At 40.4% G+C, this 26,138-nt stretch overlaps 1 protein-coding gene and 1 pseudogene across 1 annotated transcript in view; one reads left to right on the top strand and one right to left on the bottom strand.

Moving 5' to 3' along the window:
* Window positions 1-17,684, bottom strand: part of LOC137232890 (large ribosomal subunit protein eL24-like) — a 66,046-nt pseudogene extending 48,362 nt beyond the window's left edge.
* Window positions 17,685-18,594: 910 nt separating this feature from the next.
* The window catches only part of CD2AP (CD2 associated protein), a 104,369-nt gene continuing 96,825 nt past the window's right edge, over window positions 18,595-26,138 (top strand). Inside the window, exon 1 of the mRNA XM_067752745.1 lies at window positions 18,595-18,949. Within this exon, the coding sequence (XP_067608846.1) occupies window positions 18,946-18,949 (4 nt within the window). The 5' untranslated portion in view covers window positions 18,595-18,945. The remainder of the gene's footprint in view (window positions 18,950-26,138) is intronic.

Raw genomic sequence — 26,138 nt, 5'->3', positions numbered from 1 at the left:
TCATCCTCCCGCAGTTCTTCCTGCTAAACGGCTAAGATTGCATCTGACTGAGTGTCTGCAGCGTTGTCCTCTGATGAAGTCAGATTTCTGGTCACGGGTCAGATCACTGCTTGAAGCAGTTTCTTCCTCCCCACCCAGTGAATTCTCCAGGGAATCACGTGGCTTTATGCAGATTTCTACAGGCACTTGTTGGTAGCATTGGAAGCAGCCGAGAATGGTCCTCCTGGTTCTAGTTAGTGATTAACTTTTCAAGGCAATTCTTCTACAGCTAGTTTGATTGTGTGTGTGTGTGTGTGTGTGTGTGACACAGAGGACCTGTTTTGAGTGATTCCACACAAAGTTACACCCTGCTTTTCCTGATCAAGCAACAGCCCAATTCCTGAGGGTTGTGACCTTTATTGAGTCTGTTGTAATGAACATGAATGAGTATGTTCCAGAGATCTGCTGTATAACACAGCGCCAATAGTTAACAATAAGGTATTATGTACTTAAACATTTGTTGAGAAGGTAGATCTCATGTGACCACAAGATACAAAGACAGGGAGGGGCCACGTAAGGAAGCTTTTGGAGGTGATGGATATGTCTATTACCTGGACTATAGTTATGGTAACAAGAATATAATCATATGTCCAAAATCACCAAATAGTGTACATGTGTTAAGTCCAACTTTTTGCATACCAATTATACCTCCATAAAGCTGGGGGGAGGGAAATAGAATAAAGTCCTATTCTCTTAGAAATCTCTCAACTACCGTAGAAGGAAAATCAGCATGCTTTCTCCCAGATGCTGCTCTGTGGTCACCTAGGGGCTGACTAAACTCTTTTCTATTTAAGTCCTTTAGTGTCTGGGAGTCCACAGGCCAATTCAGTGGCATGCCCAGAGGAATCAACAACCTGATTGCTGTGAGAGCTGTATACACATTTCTCAGAGAGAAAGCCTCAGGTTACCACTTCTACTCAATCCCTACTGATTGATAGGTTTCATTTTATATTACTAAGAGTGAGACTCATTCATTATGTACAGTGGAAGCATCATGATTTTAGCCTGAGGTAAAGCAGATTTTGTCAAGACCTATATTTATAATCAAGGTTTGATATGTGTTTGATGATTATTAAATGTATATATCCAGCAGACTTGCCTTCTCTGAAATTTCAACTGACTGCTCAGACTCTGCTATTTGAAAGGACTTTTCCAACTACTAACCAAATGCTGTGTCAATCAACTTATTATATTCCCCAGCCAAAATACCACTTCCTCTGGATTCCCCATTTCTGTTCCCATTTCTTTAAACAAATCCTTTTTCTAGTCTTTTGAGCTCAGCATTATATTTAATTTACTCATCAAAATATTTTCATGGGTTTGATTTTTGCAAGACTATCTTACAGAACTGTTCCCTTTTTGGAATCATGCCTATAATTTGCAGGTGCCAGCAGTGGAATTGTGGCTCCTGGCTATGGAATTCAGTCCAAGTGGTTAGCCTGACCCAAGTTATAGATAATTGAAAGTCAGTCTTTTGTGTATATACTAGTTAACTAGTCACACCAGGAAATGGGAAAGTAGCAAATGAGAGCAAAATGCAAGATTAAGACAATATCTAAGTAATAGCTAATATTATTTTTTACACATAAATGATGTCAAAAATAATAAAAGTAATACGAAATTAAACTCCAACAATTATCAATTAAGTTTCACCTAACTATGCTTTTCCTCACCTAGACCAAATAGAAGACACATTTATTTCAACAAGTGTTAATTGACAAGGTTACCTTGGTCTGTGGACCAGCTATATAAGAATCATTGGAGATTTTTTTATATTGATTTTAGTTTACTTGGTTTTGTTTTGCTCTATCCTATTAAAAAAATTATTTAGTTGTGAATAACCAATATGTATGCAAAGTACCAATTTAAATAGTTACAGAGGATGGTGCAATGAAAATAAACTGTCCTTTCCATCCCATCCTCCAACCATTCAGGTCCCTTCCCCAGCTGCCTCCACTGTACCAGTTTCTTGTATTTCCTTCCAGAACCATACCATGTGTGTTTCTAGCAGACATCTTGCTTAATTTGTTTAATATCCATTCTCAACCTCCTGCTAGTAATCCTTCCTGTGTTGCAGAGGCTAGAAAGCTAAAAATAAAATCTCCCAGCCTCCATTATAACCAGAGTTCTTGATGTGATTTACGTTCCTCTAATCAGATGCACTTGTATGACACTTGATTTTGAAACTGAGCTAAGTGAGGAGAGAGGCAGGGCAGGGCATTCATTTTGCTGTGTGGATCCAGGCAGAGGCTGCATGATTCAGCAGCGTAGTACTGGATTCCCAATTTAGCAGAGGCAGCTTTCTGATTGTAGTGGAGGTGAGGTAGCTTTACAGACAACAGCCCTACCCACGGCTTCCAGATTCCATAGGCACATACCTGATTATATCAGAATTGTCAGCTCTCTGGTGGCCTCAGTCTGCACTGTATTCTTTGGAAATGACTCCTAGAAGCTTAGCTGAAGTCTAGTTAGTTAATCAGCCAACTGTTCTGAGGCTATTGAAATAGATTCTGCTTAAACTAGCTGGAGTAGATTATATTTTCTGCAACTGAATCTTGATTTATAAAATGTATGTAAGTACGTATATGGCAGTAGGCAGAATAATGGTCCTCCAAAATGTCCATGTCTTAATCCTTGGAACCTATGAATAGGCTTAATTCCAAAGGAAATTAAGACGGAATTAATGTTGCTAGTCAACTGTTTTTAAAATAGGGAGAGTATCTTAGATTATTCAATGTAATTATAAGGCTCTTTAAAAGTGGAAGAGAGGAAGAAAAGTCAGTCAGAGGAAGCTGTGACTTCTTTTTTTTTTAAAACATCTTTATTGGGGTATAATTGCTTTACAATGGTGTGTTAGTTTCTGCTTTATAACAAAGTGAATCAGTTATACATATACATGTGTTCCCATATCTCTTTCTTCTTGCATCTCCCTCCCTCCCACCTCCCTATCCCACCCCAAAGCTGTGACTTCTCATCAGAGAGATGCAAAGTGACTGGCTTTGAGGGGAGAAAAAAGAGCCAGGAGGCAAGGAATGTGAGTGGTTTCTAGAAGCTGGAAAATGCAATGAACTACATTGAGTGTAAAAGTAAACATTGAGAAAGAGTTTGGGAAGGATATTGTATCATTTTTGTGCTGCAAATGTTTATAAAATTTAAAATAATACAATGAAGAAAAATAGAAATTTTTTCTCTCATTGCAATTTTTGTATCGATAGAACCCTTGGTAATGTTGGCATTCATTGCATTAAAGAAAATGATGTTTATGAAGTTTATTTCATTTGTAGTTATTTCTCTCCAGTTAAACAATTGATCTTTCAGAAAAAACGTCTTAGGGACTACCTGGTGGCACAGTGGTTAAGAACCCGCCTCCCAATGCAGGGGACATGGCTTTGATCCCTGGTCAGGGAACTAGATCTCACATGCATGCCGCAGCTAAGAGTTTGCATGCCACAGCTAAGAAGGCTGCTGGCTACAACTAAGGAGCACACATGGTGCAACTAATGGAGGTGGCGAGCTGCAACTAAGACCCGGTACAACGAAAAATAAATTAAAAAGAAAAAAAAGAAAAAACATCTTGTATGGGAATTCTTTCCATTGTGTGATGAGAAACTAATGGCAGGATATCAATTCCATTTCGATATTTCATAGAGAGGAAAAACTTCAAAATCACGCACAATGATATCCATATTAAATCATCTTCATTCAGACAGAGTAAAGACTTTGAAGAAATGAAAAACAGAAAAGAGAAAAAAAAGTGAGAAACAACAACCAATTTTCTCACCAATCAAAGAACAAAGCAGGATTTTAAAAGAATGCTGTGATAATTCCATATAATTGTGAATCCACGGAGACATTTCTCTAGTCAATTACCATTGGAGAAGTAGGGAGGTGTGAAAATTTGGTGGCAATATTACAGCAGCATCCTATGTGGACAAGGCCAGTCTAAAAGTATATTGCTCACCCACTGTCTACTGTTTTAAGATTTACAAAATATGCATAACAATGACCATAGGAGCAACTGAACAGACAAGAGTGCTAAGAAATTTTTGTTCCTGCTCTGTAATACCAAACAAAAATTCAACTTCTAAAATTTTAAATAAAATTGGAATAATACTTTTTAATGAAAAGCTCAGATTTATTCTTGTATGCCAGAATTTCAACCTACGATGGCAATATCTAGCTCTGATCATGAGTTCTTTTTTTTGTTTGTTTGTTTTTTAATGAATTTATTTTTTACTTATTTATTTTTGGCTGTGTTGGATCTTTGTTCCTGTGTGCGGGCTTTCTCTAGCTGTGGCGAGCGGTGGCTACTCTTCCTTGCTGTGCGCGGGCTTCTCATTGCGGTGGCTTCTCTTCTTGCAGAGCATGGGCTCTAGGCACGTGGGCTTCAGTAGTTGTGGCGCACGGGCTTAGTTGTCCCTCGGCACATGGGATCTTCCCGGACCAGGGATCAAACCTGTGTCCGCTGCATTGGCAGGCCGATTCTTAACCACTGCACCACCAGGGAAGTCCCTGATAATGAGTTCTGATGGAGATTAATTCTTAATACTCAATCAGTTGGAATTTAGTCAAAATGTGTGCTTGACATACTTTTAATGCTCAGTCAGGAACCACTTATTTACTGAATATTACATGTGCCAGGTCCTGGCTAACCTGGCAGAAGAAAGATAAACATCTACTCATGCTTACACAAGACAATTTTTTGACTATGTTTTCTGGCCTAGAGCTTTTTTTTTTTTAATCATTATTTTTATTTTTGGCTGTATTGGGTCTTCGTTGTTGTGCACGGGCTTTCTCTAGTTGCAGTGAGCAGGGGCTACTCTTCGTTGTGGTGCACGTGCTTCTCATTGTGATGACTTCTCTTGTTGCGGAGCATGGGCTCTAGGCATGTGGACTTCAGTAGTTGTGGCAGGACGGCTCAGTAATTGTGGCTTTCAGGTTCTAGAGTGCAGGCTCAGTAGTTGTGACACATGGGCTTAGTTGCTCCGCGGTGTGCGGGCTCTTTCCAGACCAGGGCTCGAACCCATGTCTCCCGCATTGGCAAGCAGATTCTTAACCACTGCGCCACCAAGGAAGCCCCTAGAGCGTATTTTTGATATTGAATCACTCTTTCTTGCAGAGGCAGGGTCCTTTTGTAATTCTAAACATTTAGAAGAGTTTGTATTCTGAGTATGAGTAATTAGGATAAAGGGGAGTGTTTTGCACAATTTTATATTAAAACATTAAGAAATAGCGAAATAAAAACATTGGAATAGATCAGACTCCAAATACCGATCAGGTACAAACAGGATTAAGCATATGATAACGTTGGCATTTCAAATCTGTAGAAGTACGGATTACTGCTCTCAAACATGATAATTACTCACTGAAGGAAAAACAAACCTGAATTCCAATCTTACTCCATCAACCCTAAATCAAATCCAAATATATCACTTTAAATGCAAAAAGTGAAATTATAATATGACCAGAAGTTCTTAGTTTGTGAAAATTTAGCAAGCTGTACACTTATGATACATATATTTTGCGATTATATATTATCAACAAACATTTCAAAACTAGATAAAGTGATAGGTTATTTTTATATATATGTAAATTTATTTATTTTATTTATTTATTTTTGGCTGCGTTGGGTCTTCGTTGCTGCCCACAGGCTTTCTCTAGTTGCGGCGAGCGGGGGCTACTCTTAGCTGCAGTACATGTGCTTCTCATTGCGGTGACTTCTCTTGTTGCGGAGCACAGGCTCTAGGTGCGTGGACTTCAGTAGTTGTGGCAGGAGGGCTCAGTAGTTGTGGCTCGTGGGCTCTAGAGCACAGGCTCAGTAGTTGTGGTGCACGGGCTTAGGTGCTTTGTGGCATGTGGGATCTTCCTGGACCAGGGATGGAACCCGTGTCCCCTGTATTGGCAGGCAGATTCTTAACCACTGAGTCACAAGGGAAGTCCCAGATAGGTTATGTATTTTTAAAATTTTGGAGGAGAAAAGGCCTTTCAACGGTAACATAAAACTCAAATGTCATTACAAAAGATTGATGTTTAACTGGATGCAAGTTTAAACACTATTAAAACATTATCAGACATGAAATAAACACTATCAAAAGTAAAAACCAAACATCAGATTGGGAAAACATATTTGCAACACTTTGGACAGACTCTATCAGGCAAGGTCCACCCAGGAAAAGATATCCCTAAACATTGTAAACAGAAACTAATACAGGACTTGTCTTCATTGGTTATGGAAGGGGTGAAAAACCAAACAGAGGTTGGCAAGAACAAATGCTGGAGAAGATGTGGAGAAAAGGGAACCCTCCCACACTGTTGGTGGGAATGTAAAGTGGTGCAGTCACTATGGAAAACAGTGTGGAAGTTCCTCAGAAAACTAAAAATAGAATTACCATATGATCCAGCAATCCCAGTCCTGGGCACATATCCAGACAAAACTTTAATTAAAAAAGATACATGCACCCCTGTGTTCATAGCAGCACTATTTACAATAACCAAGGCATGGAAACAACCTAAATGTCCATGCAACAGATGAATGGGTAAAGAAGTTGTGATACATATATACAATGGAATACTACTCAGCCATAAAAAAGAATGAAAAATGCCATTTGTAGCAACATGGATGCAGCTAGAGATTATCATACTAAGTGAAGTAAATCAGATTATCATACTAAGTGAAGTAACTCAGAAAGGGAAAGACAAATACCATATGATATCACTTATAGGTGGAATCTAAAATATGACACAAATGAACCCATCTACAAATCAGAAACAGACTCACAGACATAGAGAACAGACTTGTGGTTGCCAAGGGAGAGGGGGTTGGGGGAGGAATGGAGTGAGGGGTTGGGATTAACAGATGTAAGTTTTTATATATAGAATGTGCGTATATATATATATATATAATAAGGTCCTACTGTATAGCACAGAGAACTATATTCAATATCCTATAATAAACCATAGTGGAAAAGAATATTAAAAATGTATATAGGGACTTCTCTGGTGGCGCAGTGGTTAAGAATCCGCCTGCCAATGCAGGGGACACGGGTTCGAGCCCTGGTCCAGGAAGATCCCACATGCCGCGGAGCAACAAAGTCCGTGTGCCACAACTACTGAGCCTGCTCTCTAGAGCCCGCAAGCCACAACTACTGAGCCCTCGTGCCACAACTACTAAAGCCCACACGCCTAGAGCCCATGCTCCGCAACAAGAGAAGCCACTGCAATGAGAAGCCCGCCCACCACAATGAAGCGTAGCCCCCTCTCACCGCAACTAGAGAAAGCCCGCACGCAGCAAAGAAGACCCAACGCAGCCAAAAAATATATAAATAAATAATTGTTTTTAAATGTATATACATGTATAACTGAATCACTTTTCTGTACAGCAGAAATTAACATTATAAATCAACTATACTTCTATTTTTAAAAGTTAAAGGAAAAAAAAGAGGATGGTAAACACCTTGGAAGTTATCAACAGCAGGTAGCCTTCTAGCTCCTAAACTGGAGAGGGAAAGGGAAGATGTGGTGTTCCCAGAGCTCAGGGGCCAAGATCAACTAGCTGAAGCCAAAACCATGTCAGCGGGCTGTAGTGGATGCTGGAGATGCTGCTTGAAGTAGGTGGTGGGGGTGGATTATCCCTTTCTCTGGCCCTCTGTATTAGTTTCCCATTGCTGCTATAACAAATCACTGCAAATTATGTGGCTTAAAACAGCACAAACTTATAATTTTACAGTTCTGGCGTTCAGAAGTCTGAAACAGGCCTCAGTGGGCTAAAAACAATGGTCAGCAGGGCTGTATTTCTTTCTGGAGGCTCTAGAAGAGAATCTGTTTCCTTGGCTTTTCTAGCTTCTAGAGGCTAGAAGCCTTGGGTATGGCCCCTTCCTCATATTCAAAGCTAGCAATGACTCCTCAAGTCCTTATACTACCGTCTCTCTGGTTCTCCTGCTCTGGCTCCCTCTTCCACTTTTAGGGATCCTTATGACTACATTGAACCCACCTGGATAACGCAGGATGCTCACCTTATTTTAGGGTCAGCTGATTTTGCAAACATAATGCTCTCTGCAACTCAATTCCCTTTTGCCATGTAACATCACATGTTCGTAGGTTCCAGGGATTAGGACCTAGGCATCTTCGAAGGGCCATTATTCTGCCTTCCACAGGGATACCCAGAAAAATGACAAACATCTCTAGAATAAATAGCTTTTATAAAGCATTGAGAAAATAATAAGTACAAATAGGAAGATGAGCCAAGCGTATGGGCTGGAGGGCTGGCAATTTTATTTTATTTATTTAGCTTTGGCTGTGCCGCGCAGCTTGAGGGATCTTAGTTCCCCGACCAGGGATCGAACCCGTGGCCGCTGCAGTGGAAGCCTGGAGTCCTAACCACTGGATCACCAGGGAAGTCCCCGGGCTAGCAATTTTCGACAAAGAAATAAAAGTAGTCAATCTACAAAGATTCTCAGCCTCCCAAATATAAGTTGAAACAATGAGCTATAATATTTCTCCTACCATATGGACTAAATTCAAAAGATCATTAAATACCCAGTTTTGGTGATAGTGTAAACTGTGGAAAACGAATCATTGGCACAACATTTTTGGATGACTTTTGATCTAGCAATTGCACTTCTATGAAAAATTTCACACTAGTGTACAAAGATTTATATACAAAGATGTTCACTGAGGCAGATTTATGGTACCAAAAAATACAAAAACCTGGAAGTAATTCAAATACTCATTAATATAAAATTGGTTATGAATCAGTAAAACAATGGAATGCACCATTTGAAGCAATGACTTGATATGGAAATAAATGCATTGGCATGAAGAGGCGTCCATTGATTAGATAGGAAAAGCACAGTTGCAGAGCAATATGTATAGTGTAATTATAAGCAATTTACATGTAAGAAAATGAATAAAACTACTGGTTAATATAAACCGAACTGTTAATAGAGGTTGTTCTGAGACATGGGCTTCTTTGGGACTTTCCCCTTTCACTTTACACATTTCGGTATTGTTTGAATTTTGTACAGCAAGCATTTTTTACATAATCAGAAGAAAAGCATAAAAATGTGCATGTGATTAATATATGGATTTAAGAATAGGCCAAGTTTTTATTTGTACTGGATAAATTTGATTTCAATTTATCACTTCATAAAAAAAAAAAAGCTCATCCTGAGTCATGATTAGAACATTCTCCTCCGAAAATGAATGGATGAATGAATGAAGGAATGAATAATTAAGAGAGATTTTCTCTCAGGCCTTTCGTCGTCTGATATTTCTGTCTCTGTCTCTGTCTCTCAAGAAATTTGTTTAAAGAGTTCCTCTTTCTCAGGCTTCTTCCCCTACAAATGAAACTGTCCTCACTGGCTTTCAATTCCTGTCTCTACAAGGTGTCTGCCATGAAGATCCTTTCCCTTTCATTACGGTTTAAGTAATCTTCAAATAGACCCACTAACTAACACTTTCATTTGGGGAAGAGCGATCCTTAAGTGAACTTAACCAGAAATGGAAATTCCTCTGAGGCTGTTTCTCTTGGCATATCATTTCCCCGGGCCTTGGAAAACTGATGGTCTTTTAACACAACTCTGTTGTGTGGTGATCGCAACATCTTTCTGTTTTGTAAATGTTTTATTGAATTGTTTAATCGGATTCTGAAACATGGAGCACGTCTCCCAATCCTGGGTTCTCGTTTCCACCTGATGTGAGGTGACATCGCACACGGGTGGTGACTAATTTCTTAATCAGCAGGGCATGACACTTTAACATGTTTCAAGCACAACCTTGTAGTGTCGTAATATCTCGGATTTCTTCATCCTTTGTATACATTTTAGGGGTGAGAGGTAAGGTTTGAAGAAGGTGATGATTCCACGTGGGAAAGGGAATACCGTATGCGTGTAAACACAAATATGCATTTTGTGCAGAGGCGGGGCTGATGAAACCCAGGCTTCACCTGCAAGGAGTGGCTGCGCTGATGCAGACCACAGGGTAGATAAGATTTTTCCAGCATTTCTCTCACGTTACCAGCATTTATTTCACTCCTTCCTCCCTCCCCATAATTCTTAGAAAAAACTATGACCTCGTAATAAATAGGATGAATTTATTCTGAATATACATCTTCAGCTTTTTTGAAATAATATTTCTACCAAAATTCTGGTATGTAAAAATTAACTGAAAATTATGACAGTTTAACAGGAACTGTCTTCACTACAAAAGATAAGGGACCCCTTAGTCAAGCATATACCTAAGTAATCACGTCTTGCCTAATCATCTCTAGGAAAAGTTTGCCACAGAATGGCAAATAATCCATTGATAAGACAGCATTCATAAGAAGAATCTGACCAAATCAGTGAGGTCATAACTCCTTGATTTGAAATCTTCAGGATGTAGAGACATAATTTTATGATGTCTTTCTATTGTTGAGTTTAGTACACAATTATTGAGAGCCTCCTTTGTGTTAGTGGTTGGCAAGAATGCAAAGATAGGGAGGACAGAGTCCCAGTCTCAAGGCCATCACCATCATAACAGGAAATGCAAGTTGTAGGATAATAGCTGTACTACAAAAGGAAATACACCAAATACTCCAGGAGAGGTATAAGCACAGTGTTTCTGAGGAAGGAGAGAACACATTTAAGAAAGAAGGGGTCATGTGGGAGGCGGCACGTGAGAAATCATATAGATGATTTACACTGTGTACTTGGGAAATGCAACTTCTTCCCTTAGACCACAAGTTCCATGAGGGTAGGGCCCACGTCTCCTTTATCACTTCTCTACACCCATCTACACAAGCACCTTGTATACCTCCCAGCACAGAGTAGGTCCTCAATGAATGCATAAAGATGGGAAAAGAGATTAGCAGCAAGTGCCTACTCTGTCCCAGGCCCTTTCCTGGTTGATCTTTATAACGAACCATGGAAGAAGGATTCCTTTATATCCTTTATATATTCCTTTGTATTCTCTCTTTAAGCAAAAAAAGAAATTATGGCTTAAGGAGCAAATTGACTTGAGATAAACTGAAACATTAGCTGTGGAGTTAGCTCTGCATTCAAGCCTAGGCTCTGCCATTTAATAGTTATGTGATCTTAGGCAAGGTAATTACTGGTCTCAGTTTCCTGCTCTTTAAAATGGGGATGATAATACCATGATTCATAGCATTGTAGTGAGGACCGTACAAGGTGAGGCATATGAAGTGTGTAGGTAGGTCAGTGCCCGAGACTTAAAAATGGTCAGATGCTGTTAGCTGTTATTAATGCTACTTTTGTTGCTAATATTGCAAAACAAGAAATAGCATCACCTAGCTCACTGATTTATTTTAAGGAATACGTTGAGATTACGTGCTATTAATGTGTAAAAACTTTGTTACCTTAAAACTGTAACAATAAGGTCTCAATAAGGTCTAAGATTACTCTGTGAAAAGATATTTGGTGGCCAGGGAGGGTTAGGAGATCAGAAAGGCTACGTATGTAGAGTTTACTAGACCGGACAAACTGGATTGGCAATCAAAGGTCAGTGTTAAGAGAGATATGGTATAAGATAGGGTGGGGAAGGAAGAGTGAAAAGGGAGGGGGATTTCGTCTAGGAAATTAAGGGTAAAGAAAAGGTAGCTCAAATATAAAATTATGAGAGGGCACATCAGAGATATGACTGTTGAGAGAAAAGAAGGGGACAGAGTCCTGTTAAAGCATCAATTCTAGAATGAAGAAGGTAGGCATGGTGAGCAGGAGATCATTTAGAAAGACTCTGGTTCCCTGCTTATAAACTGGAGGTATTGATATAAGCCTCAGGAGTAAGGAGGTTGAGGTGTAGTATGTGTCACTGGAATTTACCCTCAGATATTTAAGCAGATGTGAGAAAAGGCAAATGCTGGGTGAGGAGGAGTGGGCTGACCAGGAGATGGAGGAGATCTCCTTAGGAGCCACATACAGCATGTGGTGCAGTTGTGGGAGTGGTGACGTGGCTCAGAAACCGGCAGAACGGTATGTGAATTCTCAGGAATATGCAGAGAGGAACGTCTTTTGCTTTGGCAGGTATTTAATCGTGGGTTTCAAAAGAATGTCAGAGGGCTTCCCTGGTGGCGCAGTGGTTGAGAGTCCGCCTGCCGATGCAGGGGACACGGGTTCGTGCCCTGGTCTGGGAAGATCCCACATGCCGCGGAGCGGCTGGGCCCGTGAGCCATGGCCACTGAGCCTGCGCGTCCGGAGCCTGTGCTCCACAACGACGGGAGAGGCCACAACAGTGAGAAGCCCGCGCACCACCAAAAAAAAAAAAAAAAAAAAAAAAAAAAAAAAAAAAGAATGTCAAAGCAGGCAGTTTAAACACTCCAGTCTCAGATGGGACATAACCCTCATTGCCATCTGTGCCCTTAAGGAAGTTAAGTAGGGATTTGAAATAAAGTTTCCACTTCTTGTTTCAGAAACAATTCATGGTTAGATAAGCAGAAGCATAGACATATAACAGTTTGATGAGTGCCTTTTAGTGTCACATTAGGCAGACACAGAAATGGTATTGCCCAAGGGATAATGATTACAGATGGAGTCTTCTTCTGGATGTTCCTTTGGGTTATTTAAAAAAATAATAATAATTCATTCTTTGTCATTTATAAAAGCTCACAAGTGAAGAAAACATAGATCACTAATATCTCTGTTTTCAAAAATCTACTCTTTTTTGAAACTTGTGGTACAGTAACTTGTGATACGTATAAATATCTTCTTATTTGGGGGAAACAAGTTATTTGCATTTATTGTTTAGAATTTGCAAAGAGATCTAAATAAGAATACTAATTCATTACTAAATTCATACTAAAATGAGAATGTGCCCAGTTTATTCGTTTGTGCCATGTCTGCAAAAAAGGCCAATTTTATTTAAATAAATGTAAGTTCAAAACAGTTAAGCATCTCTTAGCTGGAAATCACAGTCCTTAAAGGCAGAGCTGCTGTTTTCACAGTGCCCAGCATACATAGTGTCTTGTCTATTATGTTAGTTTAAATGTTTTTTTTTAATATTAGTGAAAAACATATTTATTAATTGGTTGAGGGTAGTGGGGCTTAATCCATGCTTATAGAACCAAATTTTTTGTACCTAATTTTTTGAGACATGTGAATTTTTTCCTGTGGCTGAAAGAGCAAAGCAATTGCCTACTTAAAATCCTTCATTAACTACCTATAACTTCTAGGATAAGACCTCAAATCATTTCCAAAACACATGAACTCTCTGTGTTTGACTATGGTTCTCCCAGCCTGCCCCCCCGCCAAAGGTATCCCAGGCTTTCAATAGTATACCTGCCTGTTGTTCTCGCTGTCTAAATACACTTCTTTGTCCTTATGGAGCAACTCCAATGTACCCCCTAAAGCTCCCCAATACTTGCTCTTTTAAGAGCAGGGACTATTGTGGGATGGGGGTGGTGGGATGAATTGGGAGACTGTGATTGACATATATACACTAATATGTATAAAATAGATAACTAATAAGAACCTGCTGTATAAAAAATAAATAAAATAAAATTAAAAAAAGATATGGAAGCAATCTAAGTGTAAAAAAAAAAGCAGGGACTATATTTTCTTTTTTTTAAGTATTTATTTATTTAGGCTGCACTGGGTCTTAGTTGCTGCATGTGGGATCTTCGCTGCAGCATGTTTTCTTTAATTTAAAAAAATTCTTTTGGTTGCAGTATGCAGGCTCTTAGTTGCGGCATGCATGTGGGATCTAGTTTCCCCACCAGGGATCAAACCTGGGCCCCCTGCATTGGGAGCATGGATTCTTACCCACTGGCCCACCAGGGAAGTCCCTACATTTTCTATCTCTATATTTGTGACAGAGCAGGTGCTGATCTATAATGGGTGGTCAGTAGATGTCCGTTGAGTTGAATAAATATATACTCACAGCCAGAAATTCTTCACATGATATTGTGTATATAATTGAATCGCCTGATATTTGAAAAATGCAAATGTATTTGTCATTTGGAATTGCTTAAAATATCTGACCCTTCAAAGGAGACTAGCTTTAACAGTTTGAAAAAGTAATGCTTCTTGAAAGAGACTCTCTTTGAGGACTTAGAACAAGGCTCTATGGCTTACCTACCAACCACCAGCTCTGTAATGACACTACCATCCGAATAAAGTACAAATAACATTATTTAAAAGGTCCTTTCAGTTTGCAAAGTAGTGATTCATTTGGATGGGCTCATCATGTTTTTATTATTTATTTATTTATTGGTAATAGTGCCTATTTTTAAAATTAATTAAGTAATTAATTTTTGGCTGCATTGGGTCTTTGTTGCTTCGCGCGGGCTTTTTCTAGTTGCGGCGAGCAGGGGCTACTCTTCGTTGCGGGGCGCGGGCTTCTCATTGCAGTGGCTTCTCTTGTTGCGGAGCACAGGCTCTAGGCACGTGGGCTTCAGTAGTTGTGGCAGATGGGCTCAGTAGTTGTGGCTCACGGGCTCTAGAGCGCGGGCTCAGTAGTTGTGGTGCATGGGCTTAGTTGCTACACGGCATGTGAGATCTCCCTGGACCAGGGCTTGAACCCATGTCCCCTGCACTGGCAGGCGGATTCTTAACCACTGCCACCAGGGAAGTCCCTCATCATGTTTTTAACTAAATTTTTTCTTATTTGCAATAATGAAAAGTGCTTAGAGAGACCATATGTTTGAGCACATGCCCCAAATTGCTAACAGAGTAGCAGGAATTTGTTAGAAGCTGATGGGTCCAGTTTGAGCAGGGACATTTTCTAGCTTCACTAACCTCACAGTATAGGCATGTGTTTGAGAGTATTATTTCCTTCAATTATTTTCTAAAGAATGATTTTTAAAAATTCAGGTTATACATTGATGTAATTTGTGCTTAAGTGTACAGTAAACTAGCCAAGGCAAAACAAAATAACAATAAGAATGCTGGCTAGGAAATCTAGCTCTGTGGAACTGAGAATAAAGAAAAGAATTAGTTGCCTCTAAGATTTGAGCTAAATCGGTGTTTTAAAAATAACACAATCAAGTTAATATTTAATTTTCTTTAGAATAATCTTCCTGGTTAGAATAGCTTTCACCAGAAGGAAAGAAGGTAGATGGTTTTTTCAATATAGATATCTTCTGATAAATTCCTAAGAAAACATTAGGAAGACATGATGGCAGTCTAGAATGAATTAGATTGGTGGAAATTATGTCATTCTCACAGAAATTGTAATATTCTCTTTCATACCAGATCAATATTCAGCAGAAAAGAAAAGAAAGTGAGTCATTAGAATGGTATTAGTTCAGGACTTCCCTGGTGGTCCAGTGGTTAGGACTCAGCAGTCTCACTGCCAAGGGCCTGGGTTCGATCCCTGGTCAGGGAACTAAGATCCCACAAGCTGCATGGCATGGCCAAAAAAAAAAGAAAAGAAAAAAAGAATGGTATTAGTTCATTTGTCTTAGAATACAAAGAAGGGTGAGGATAGATGGATAAATAAATCCTAATTCATTATAAGATAAAGGAAATAAAGACTAAAAGAAAAGGTAATTTGTTTTTAGCTGAAAGGAATTTGAGGTTAAATCTATGATGAGATTATCATCTTACCATATTTTTTATCATCCAACTAATAGTTACTACTGAGGAAAGCAGTGTTTTGAGCTGAGCAATGTGCTAGTTACATAAAAATGTATAAAACATAGTGCCACACTTTAAAGGCCTCATTGAGGGGGTAAGACTTATAAGATGAAACGAGCTCCATGGAGTCATTAATAGCTAACATTTGCTCAGTACTCACAAATTTAGAACATAGTTTCACATACCATTTTGTAAGTTTAAAAAATACATTTCTAGATTTCATTCTTCCATTGGGATGTCCTTTGTCTTCACCTCTGAAAGACAGCATTAACTCCGGGATTGTGATTACTTCCTAGCTTTAGTTCAGTTTTCTCAACCTTTCTTATTGTCCTATTCCCTGATCTTTCCAATTTCTTTTATGATCCAATATGTCAACGTCACCTCAATGGGGTATTGCCCTCTGAATTTGCAAAGTGATTTTGCTTATTTTAATTTTCAGACTTCTGAAATACATGGTTTATGGTGGAAATAATACAGATCCTGAGATTTCTAGGCTATAACTGATTGTACTGATAGACACTTTATCTTTTCAGTTTATGTGACCTGACTTTTGGTTAAAATAATATGTTTACCTTATCTACTTGTGGCCTCACTTTTTTTTTTTTTTTTTTTTTTGTGGTACGAGGGCCTCTCACTGTTGTGGCCTCTCCCGTTGCGGAGCACAGGCTCTGGACGCGCAGGCTCAGCTGCCACGGTTCACGGGCCCAGCCGCTCCGCGGCATGTGGGATCTTCCCGGACCGGGGCATGAACCCGTGTCCCCTGCATCGGCAGGCGGACTCTCAACCATTGCGCCACCAGGGAAACCCATGGCCTCACTTCTTAATCGCTTATTTAGTCACTGAAACCTTTAACTAACTTTTAACTTTTCTGTTCTATATATATTCTAAATATATGTGGCTATATATATTACACATTCTGCCACATATATTCTGAAGTTATACTTTCAAAGGTAACCTTATTGTCAAATCCAGAGTTCTCTTTTCCCTCCTTCTCTTTGTTTTCCTTACCCTCTCTTCATTTCTATTCATTGGCCTTTCTTCTTAAAATATCTAGGATCCTAGAGATCAAGGTATTTAGTTCTCTTCCAATATCTTATATTTTTCTTTATCTCCTTCCATGAATCCTCTTTTGCCTCCCATCAGCCTCATTTTTTCAAAGTTTAAATTGTTTGCTTTCTTATGGGTTGCAGGAGCCACACAGGTTTCAGGGATATTCCGTTTGCATTTCCGCTTTCACTCCTTACTTCTAGGACTCCTCCAGGTTGAAATTATTGCCTTCCTCCACGCTTTAGTTCAATTTATACCTTCCCCCTGAAGCTTGCCTTGCCCATAGTAATTTTCCTTTAAATTTTCAGGAATTTGACTCTCTCTACCTCATACTGTTAATAAACTATCTGTTCATGTCTCACTTCCTGGTTAGAATTCAAAATCTTTGAGGGTAAGGGCTGGACTTCAGCTTTTTTGGTTTGTTTATTTGTTTGCTTAGAAGGGGACAATTAACATAATAATAAATATTTGTTGACTGAAAAAAGTCACAATATGTTTCATGGTTTCAGTACAACACAGCCAATATGTACATCTTTTTGGGTGTGCATATTAAATATTTTTCTTTTATCCTTTTTGGTCTCTGATTGTAATGGACAATTCTTGTTAAAAAGGCACCCTATGTAGTCTTTTTAGAAATAAAAGATTAAAGGATGGCAAATGCAGGCCTATAGGAGATAGTGGAAATGGATATTTACAAAGTTGCTACTATGTGCCAGACACTGTGCTTTGCACTATAAAGATTTCTTGCGACAGACTCAAGAAACTGAAATCCAGCAAGGTTAATTTATCCAAAGTCCCACAAAAAATAAATGGCTGTGCTGAGTTTCAGAAACCCGGGTTTGCCTGGATGCTTGTGAGAATTAAATGACAAAATTGCTTTTAAAAGCACCAACAAATGTTGCTCTCACACGCATCTGTCCGGGAACTGGGTTTGCTTCAACAGTAGAGGAAAAAAGTTGGCTGAACTTTTTTTTTCTTTTTGAGCTGTTTGGCATGTGGGTTATTAGTTCCCCTACCGGGGATGGAACCCATGGCCCCTGCAATGGAAGCACAGAGTCTTAACCACTGGACCGCCAGGGAAGTCCCTGGCTGAATTAATTATATATATTTCTAAGTCTAAGAAAGTGTCATGTCTGATTACAATAATCCTATGCTCTTTTTCATATTCAGGCTAGAAAAAAATGCCAGGTAATCTCTCAAATCATGACTATCCCGACCTGCTCCCCCCTCCCCATCAGGTAACAATTTAAACTATACTTTCCAAGGAGAAAAGGGATTTAGAAAGTGGTCTTCAGCGGACAGAGACTAAAGGAACCCAATAATTTAATCCTGTAAAATAGAATTTACTCTGTGCCTAGGATTTTTTTCCGACTAAGAAATGCTTCTGATTCATGCGGAACTTTGCAAGGTAAACCGCGGGTTCTGATTGCAGCTGGACCTCTGAAGTTCGAAAGCAAACGGTTTTTCTCTCTATTTCTGTCCTCTTGCATCTCTCTCTCGCGGCCTCTTTTCTTTTAGGTTCCCCGAAGCCTGCTGCAGCAACACTGCAAAGTGGGGCAACCCAGGCTCATTTGCCTATCAGCAAAAACTCTTTGTATCCATCTGAAGCGACAAACCACACAACAAGCCTGTCTCAGCAGCTTCGAACTTCAGGGCGTTGGACTTGTCGCAGCTGTGCCGCACGGCTCCCCCATCCGCTCCGCGCACCTGGACGCGGGCGGCGAGCGACCCCTGGCCATGACGTCACTGCACCTGGCAGCCGCCGGGGGCAGGCGGTGAGCCGGAACGCGCCGGGGGCGGGGCAGGGAGGACCGGGGATTCTCGCGAGATTTTCCTCCTCCCGGCCCAGCTCCCGGCACCTTCCCGGCCTCTGTCCCGGTCTCCACCTCAGTCTCTGGCGTCGCGTTAGAGGACTGCAGGCGCCGAGGGAGCGGCGGGGGGCGGGCTCCGGGGCTGGGCTGGCGCTCCGGGTTGGAGCCGGCGCCCACGACGAACCGGCAGGTCCCACCCCGTGGCGGGAGCGACCGGGGGTGGGGAAGCCGCCGGCTGGGCGGGCGGGGGAGGGTGCTCCAGCCGCCGCGAGTGAGGAGCGGCCGCCGCCTGTTCCTCACGGGTGGCGTGGACGGGACTGGCCAGGGAACGCCGCGGGCGGATGGAGGCGCCTTCTTGCCCCGCCTGAGCTCAGCCGGGCTAGAGCCGAGCGGAGGGCCCGCCTCCTGCCGCCGGAGCGGCCGCGCGAGCAGCCGGAGGAGGAGCGGCGGGCGCCGGGCTGCTCCCCGCGGGAGCCCCCAGCATGGGTAAGGGACTCGAGGACGCTCCCGATTCGGGGAGACGGTTCCCCTTCTCGATCTCGGCGGGGAGGGGGCGGGGGTCGGTCCCTGCGCGGCCACACGGCTCGCTCCCCGCCGCCCCTCCTCGCCCTGCCTTCCACCTTGCTCTTCTGGCGGAGAAGTGCACCATCTCGTACTTTCCTCTCTGCCTCTTTACCTGGTCCCGGGAAAGGTGAGGGGATGGGGGGGGGGCGCCCGATCACCTCGCCCCGCGCCTAGCTCCGCTCAGCCTCGAACCTTCCTTCTTCCCTAGCCCCTTCTTTCCTCCCCGATCCTGGTGGGATGGGGGAGGGTGATCGAAAAACTTGACAAACTAGCACTTTCAACTTCTTTATCTTCTGTGAACCTTTGTATAGATTGGCCTTTTAAAGCATTTTGTAATTTGTTCGTTAGAAAAGGCAAAATTTTTTTTCCCTTTTAAAACTTCCAAGGGGTGCCTCAAGGGCAGGGAAGCTTGAGTATTTACTCCGTTTCTACCTGGGCAAGTGTGTTGGCACTTAAATATTAAATCTCTTCCTGAGAACTGGATTGGCGTTTGGTAGGATTTCTGCGTTGAATCCTTTGAGAAGCAGTTTCCTGTTTGGAGTTAGACTTCCTCGCTAGAAGGGGAGAAAAGTACAAGGCCTTATATGTTATTTACTATGTGCTTTAAAGTTTTTGTTTGGAGCTACAGAAAGAATGTGTCGCAGCCTGGTTTGAAAGGGAGTTTTGTTGAGTAGTGTAACAATGTTTTTGATAACAAAGTTCGGTGTGGGCTAGGCACTATCTCCCTGAATCCTTTAAAAATGAAAAGCAGTTTAAAAGAGAACTTTTTTTTTTTTTAAATCAAATGTGTGCCACCGTAAGGCATATGCATGCTCTGTAAGAGTAATCCCAGTGTTGGTTTTGTAGAGCAATCAGAAGGACGCTATCACTTCTTGCAGTTGAGGAAAGAGTTGGTACTGCTTCATCTCAACAAACTATTAACTGAAATTAATAATTCATGAAACTAACAAATGATTTAGGAGCAGGACAAATACAGAGTACTGCTGATGTGGCACCTACTGCCCACACACTGTTTTGTGGGAAATGCCTTAAGGATAGCACGTTTATAGACTGTCGCCTAGCTCTTCTTTGTTTTCTTAGACTTTCTACTTCTGTGCTCTCCTGTCTCCCTTTTGCTCTCAGGTAACTTTTGTACACATAGTGCTCTTAAACTTAGAAACAGTGAAACCTTTGCTACTTGGAACTTTCCAAGGAATTTCTTTCTAATTTATTAGTTGAGCTTACTGGGTAATTGAGGGTTTATCCTCTAAGCTTCAAATTGTAAAACGACTTTGAGTGAAAATCATACTAAAATTAAATATGGTATTCTTTTCTGTTTTAAGTAGGATGCAGAATATAATTAAATCTTTTGATGACCTAGGGTCATCATTTGTGACCATCAGTTACTGTGGGCTGTGAGGATCTGTTGGATTGTATATAGGACTGTAGATCAGATTTCTTTGCATTTTGAAGTTATTAAGTAAGCATTTTTCTGCTTCCCTATTGGATGTGCTTGTCACTGTGATCGGTGTCCCCCTTCACCTTCCCACTGGTAATTTTTCTACGCCATTTTTTCCTCCAGAAATCAAATTTGTAATTCTGCATAAGGTAAAAATGAGTTGACCCTTATTTAGTTGTGAGATCCTCTTTTGAGAAAAGTGAGTATCAATACTTGGACATTGGAGTATTTATTTTGATTGTTCAGAGGCCTTTTCTCAGTGACTTTGCCGTGTTCTGGTTAGGTGAGTTGCCAGATTATCTTGGTCAAGTGTGATGTTTGTACACTCTCAACCTGACTACCCAGAATGTGTTTTAAAGGTTGATTACTTGGGTGCAGTTAATTTTTGAAAGGTATTTGTCAGATATTGTCATATGAATGTGTACTTTAAATTTATTGGTCATGTATTCATAATAAAATTATCAAAATCATTTAAAGGGAGTTTTTTCTATAATATTAATCTAACATACTTGGTTTTGCTGTCAGAAGTCTTTATTTCTTATGACTTAAGACGATAGCTTAAAATATTTACATGGTATTTTATCTGGTTCATCACGAAATGAAAAATCTTTAATTTCTTCGTTTCAAAATAACTTGGATACCTATTAAATGATGGTTCTTAACATTTAGGTGGTACAGCTAGAGAGTTAGAGCGTGCTTGGGCTCTGAACTGGGACAGTTTAAGGTCAAATCCTGGCTCTTCTACCTACTAGCTGTTGTGACTGAGCTTCAGTTTCTTAATCTATAAATGGGATAAAACTATCAACCTTATAGGTTGTTAGGAGGATTGAATGAGTTAATACTTGTAAAGTGCTTAGAACAGCCAATGTTGGTTGCTATTATTTTCATTTTCAAATAAATTTCCCTAAATCTTGCATCAACTTGAAAAAACAATTCTCAATGTTTGACCTTTGTTAGAAGCATGATATTGTCTTTGAGGGACCAGTGGGATGAGATGATTTTGTATCAATGCAGAAACGGGAAGATAACTTCCAAAGTTTGATATACTGTGAGAAAGTTCATTATTGGTAGTAAGTTTAGGAAAAACTAAGTGGGATGAGTGTTAGTAGAGACTTATTTGAATGTTGTCTTAAACTAAAGCACTGTTTTTAGTTTCTGCATTTATTAAATGTGGAAGAATGCTTATCATAAGGAAATTTGAGGCCTTCCGTGTGGAAGAACTGGGGAGAGCTTGAAAAAGATGGTAAGACAATACTTATATTTCTTATTCCAAAAGTACAGATCTACATTTTGGAGTGGAATAAGACAGAAAGCAAATGGCACGAAGTGTTACTATATATAACTTTTTATTTCTGAAAAAGTAAGCAGATTTTAAGGATTGGATTTCTCTTAATTTTAGATAAGGTTATGAACTTTTTAGTTTAAATTATTTTTTACCACCTCACATATAATAAGTCAACATGTTTAAATTATGAGGCAGTTAATGGGCAGAAATATATACTTGGTTTAGAGATAATATGTGTACTTCTGTAATACAGTGATTTATTTCTTTTCTTTGATTCACTCTTTTGATAAAATCTTGATTCATACAAATAAGTAGTGGCAACTGGAAATTGCCTCCTGGCAGCTCACCTTTCAATTTCAGGATTTACTTCAATTAAACTAATCCTGAGCATGAAAGAGGAATATTAGGAAATTTTTGTTTCAAAGTTGGATTGGACTTTCCTGGTGGTGCAGTGGTTAAGAATCCATCTGCCAATGCAGGGGACACGGGTTTGAGCCCTGGTCCAGGAAGATCCCATATGCCGCGGAGCAACTAAGCCCGTGCGCCACAACTACCGAGCCTGCGTGCCATGACTTCCGAAGCCCACGAGCCTAGAGTCCATGTCTTTGCAACAAGAGAAGACACCGCAATGAGAAGCCCCCGCTTGCTGCAACTAGAGAAAGTCCATGCACAGCAACGAAGACCCAATGCCACCAAAAAATTAATTAATTAATTTAAAAAAGAAACAAAGTTGGATCACTAGCAAATCTAATAATCAGTTGTGTTCCTTAATTAGTAAGTACTCGTGATCAGATTTTTCCAAGGGTTCAAGTTTTGAATAGTTATAATTCCGTAAAATCACATTTAGGGTGAAAATTCACATTCATAATATTTTATATTTTCCTGTAGAAATTAGCCTGAAGTTTGCCATATATCTCTCGTGAATGAGGGGTTAGCAAAGTAAAATGATGTCTTATTCACTTAATAAGATGATCTAAATTTTAAGGCATTTAAGATAAAGTTAAAAGCATGAAGTGCCTTCAGTTCATTCCATATTGCCAATTGAAAATACCTTCAAATTTTTATTTATAAGTAATCCAATCTGTGATTTTTTTTTCCCTCCTCTCCTGTGTCATGGAATATTTTCCTCCATTAAGTGTATTTTAAGTATGATACCATTTTCTAATGTATTTAAAAAGTGGTGTCATGTCAAGAGGTTGAAGATAGGCAAAGAAAGGTGTAATGATTCTTGATTTGTGTGAGAACAGGACAGCTGCAGAAGCAGTTCCTAGGTAAACTGGTATAAGTTGTGAAAGATCTGAAAGTTTTCAGAGTTTCTGTTCAGAAAAGAAAGAGGGAATAAAACCTAATATGATGTGATTGAAATTTAGGTAGATTGGTAATCATCATGATGGATCTATGACTTGGTAGAATTTGATATCCAACTACTAGGTAGCTTTACCTCAAGCAGGATTAGCTCTTTCTAGATGGAGAGGCCAGAACACTGGCCTGGAAATCTGGATGGAGGTACTATAGTTAGCCTCTCAGCATGAGGGATAAGAGTAGCAAAAGACAGTGTGCAGACAGGTGGACTTGGCCAGGTTGGTGTGGGAGTGGGATGGTGGTGGGTAGCAGGTACTAGGTAGAGGTTCAGGCTGGCATCTTGGAAAAGGGAGGAAATGAGTTTTAGCAGTAGGCCTTGAAGACCTCGGAACCAGGAAGCAGAACCAGACAGGGTCCAGATTTCTTATGAGAGATACAAGGTAGCTATTTGTTCCCAGGAACAAAAGTGAGCTTGGTTATTGGAATTGTTTAGGATGTGGCAAGCAGTAATATTGACAAGATACTGAGCTCCTAAGCTGTAGAGCTTATATATTTTCTGCTTGGCACTGCGTCGGTAGCTGGATCTATATGTGTGTTACAAGTGGCCCTGGGTAACTGGGGTGAAAGGAGATTCTCTGTCTCAATGCTTGAGGATATTTCTTGCTCACGGTCTAGCGCTCCCTCTGTTTATTTGGTCTCAGGGATTTGATACATCTGCTCTTTGCAGCTATTTATTTTTCACCTGTTCTTCTCCTTTCACACCCAAGGCAAAGTAGATTACAAAGTTTCAGCATACCCTTCTGTTTCAGAAACAAGTGCACAATCCTTAACAGTGTTAAATAGTCATAACTGCCAATATAATAATAAATGGGCAAGTAAGGCATAAGAAACTTGAAAGTACTACTCATTTTTGATCCCTGAACAATTTCACTGAAGTTGTGTTAGGCTAGTTATTAGGCTGGTTATTAGAGAGAGCTTTCTTGTTTTTTTGTTCGTTTTTTGTATAGTATACCTGCCCTTTTCAGTCCTCCCGCATACTCCCCCCACACCATACTACCCACAGCTTTCTTTTAGATTTATGTTAGATAGATGTTCTGTTAGATAGATGTTCAGACTAGTTCACAGGTTCATTTATTGCTATTAAGCAGATAGAATTCCCTTCATAATCTTACTAGGGCTTTTCAGACCCAAGATTGTGCTTCTCTCCCTCCCTCCCTACCTCCCTCCCTCCCTCGGGTCTTCGTTGCTGCGTGCTTTGTTGTGGTGCGCAGGCTTCTCATTGCGGTGGCTTCTCTTGTTTCGGAGCACGGGCTCTAGAGCACGCGGGCTTCAGTAGCTGTGGTGCACGGGTGCACGCGTGCACGGGCTTAGTTGCTCTGCGGCATGTGGGATCTTCCCGGACCAGGGCTCGAACCCGTGTCCCCTGCATTGGCAGGTGGATTCTTAACCACTGTACCACTAGGGAAGTCCCTGTGCTGTACTTTCAATTTTCAGTTCTAACCTTGGTTTTAGCACCAAGTGAGTTAGGTATTTTCTTTCTGGGCTCCTAAATCCTCCTTTGGGCTAAATTTAACTTCACCTCTTTTTTGTTTTTTGGTTTTTGTTTGATAGTTTCTGAAGACCTCAGTTGCCTGAATGTTCTATCCTCATACTTACTCTTTTCTTTCAGCTGAAAGTGTATTTATTGGTTGTTTGTACTTAAAGGAGCTTTTATTCTAATAAGAAACTCTGCTTTTTAAAAATTCATTATTCTAAATTGATATCTAGCCTGAAATGTTGATCTAGTGTCAGATATGGCCATGTTATGGACTCTTTTTTTCCTAGAACCTCTTTATACCACATCATTACTTTCCAGTGCCTCCAGTAGACTTGCATTTTTCTTTTTAGACTTGCATTTTTAATCTTTAAAATTTTGTATACTTTATTCAACTTTCCATCATGATCACATACTGTTTCTCCACTAATTTGCAAACCAGAGATGACTAACATGGGATCCTGAATTCCCGTATCTATTTTAGTGCCACATAGCTCAGGTTCTTTTTAATTTTATTTATTTATGGCTGCGTTGGGTCTTCGTTGCTGCGTGCGGGCTTCCTCTAGTTATGGCGAGCAGGGGCTACTCTTTGTTGCCGTGCACGGGCTTCTCATTGCGGTGGCTTCTCTTGTCACAGAGCACAGGCTCTAGGAGCGTGGGCTTCAGTAGTTGTGGCACGTGGGCTCAGTAGTTGTGGCGCACGGGCTTAGTTGCTCTGCGGCATGTGGAATCTTCCCGGACCAGGGCTCAAACCCGTATTCCTTGCATTGGCAGGTGTATTCTTAACCACTGTGCCACCAGGGAAGTCCCTCAGGTTGTTTTTAATGATTCAGTGTCCAGGTAATTCTCAGAGGGTGACTGTGTGGCATCTAATCACTAAGAGTTTCTAGGAGAAAAATACTTTAAGTATGGTAACAATAACAGTTACCACCAACGTTAAGAGAAAGGTTCTGTCACAAGGTCACATTGTCAAGGAAAGGAGCTTCGGATGAGAGATTAATCAAGAAGTATTTGCCTTAACGTGAGGAATGTGATTAATGCCATGCTAGGTGCTAGGAGAATTAGGACAAATATAAGTTTTGGTGCCTCAGATAGTTTACAACAGTGTTGCAGGTTGGGCATATTATTAGAATCATCTGGATTTTTAAAAATTTCACACAGGAGATTCTGATGTAAATGCTCCCACGTCTCCTTACCTACAGTTGTTGATGAGTGTCATCAGAGTGTTGGGATGGCTAAGAGTGTTGTGATAGGAGTAAGAATTAACATGGTAGGAATAAAACTTAACATGTGAATCATCAGAAATCCAAATGAGAAATGGGAACATAGTACATTAAGAAAATATATTCCAGTGTCAGAAATGTTAAAATGTAATAAGAGAAGTATAAGGAAGATCAGGATATAGATTCCTGCATTGGAAGGCAAATAGGATTTGTTCATCTCTAAGTCTGACCAGTGACATAGTGAGTACTTGGCAGTAGCCAAGATATTTTTTTCTCTACTCCTGGTACTGTCTTTAGAGTGAAGCACACCTTCAGTTGAACTGGTATCT

The sequence above is a fragment of the Pseudorca crassidens genome, chromosome 10, assembly GCF_039906515.1.
Source record: "Pseudorca crassidens isolate mPseCra1 chromosome 10, mPseCra1.hap1, whole genome shotgun sequence".
NCBI lineage: Eukaryota > Metazoa > Chordata > Mammalia > Artiodactyla > Delphinidae > Pseudorca > Pseudorca crassidens.
The sequence above is the reverse complement of the archived record's forward strand: the minus strand, read 5'-3'. Positions and strand labels throughout refer to the sequence as shown.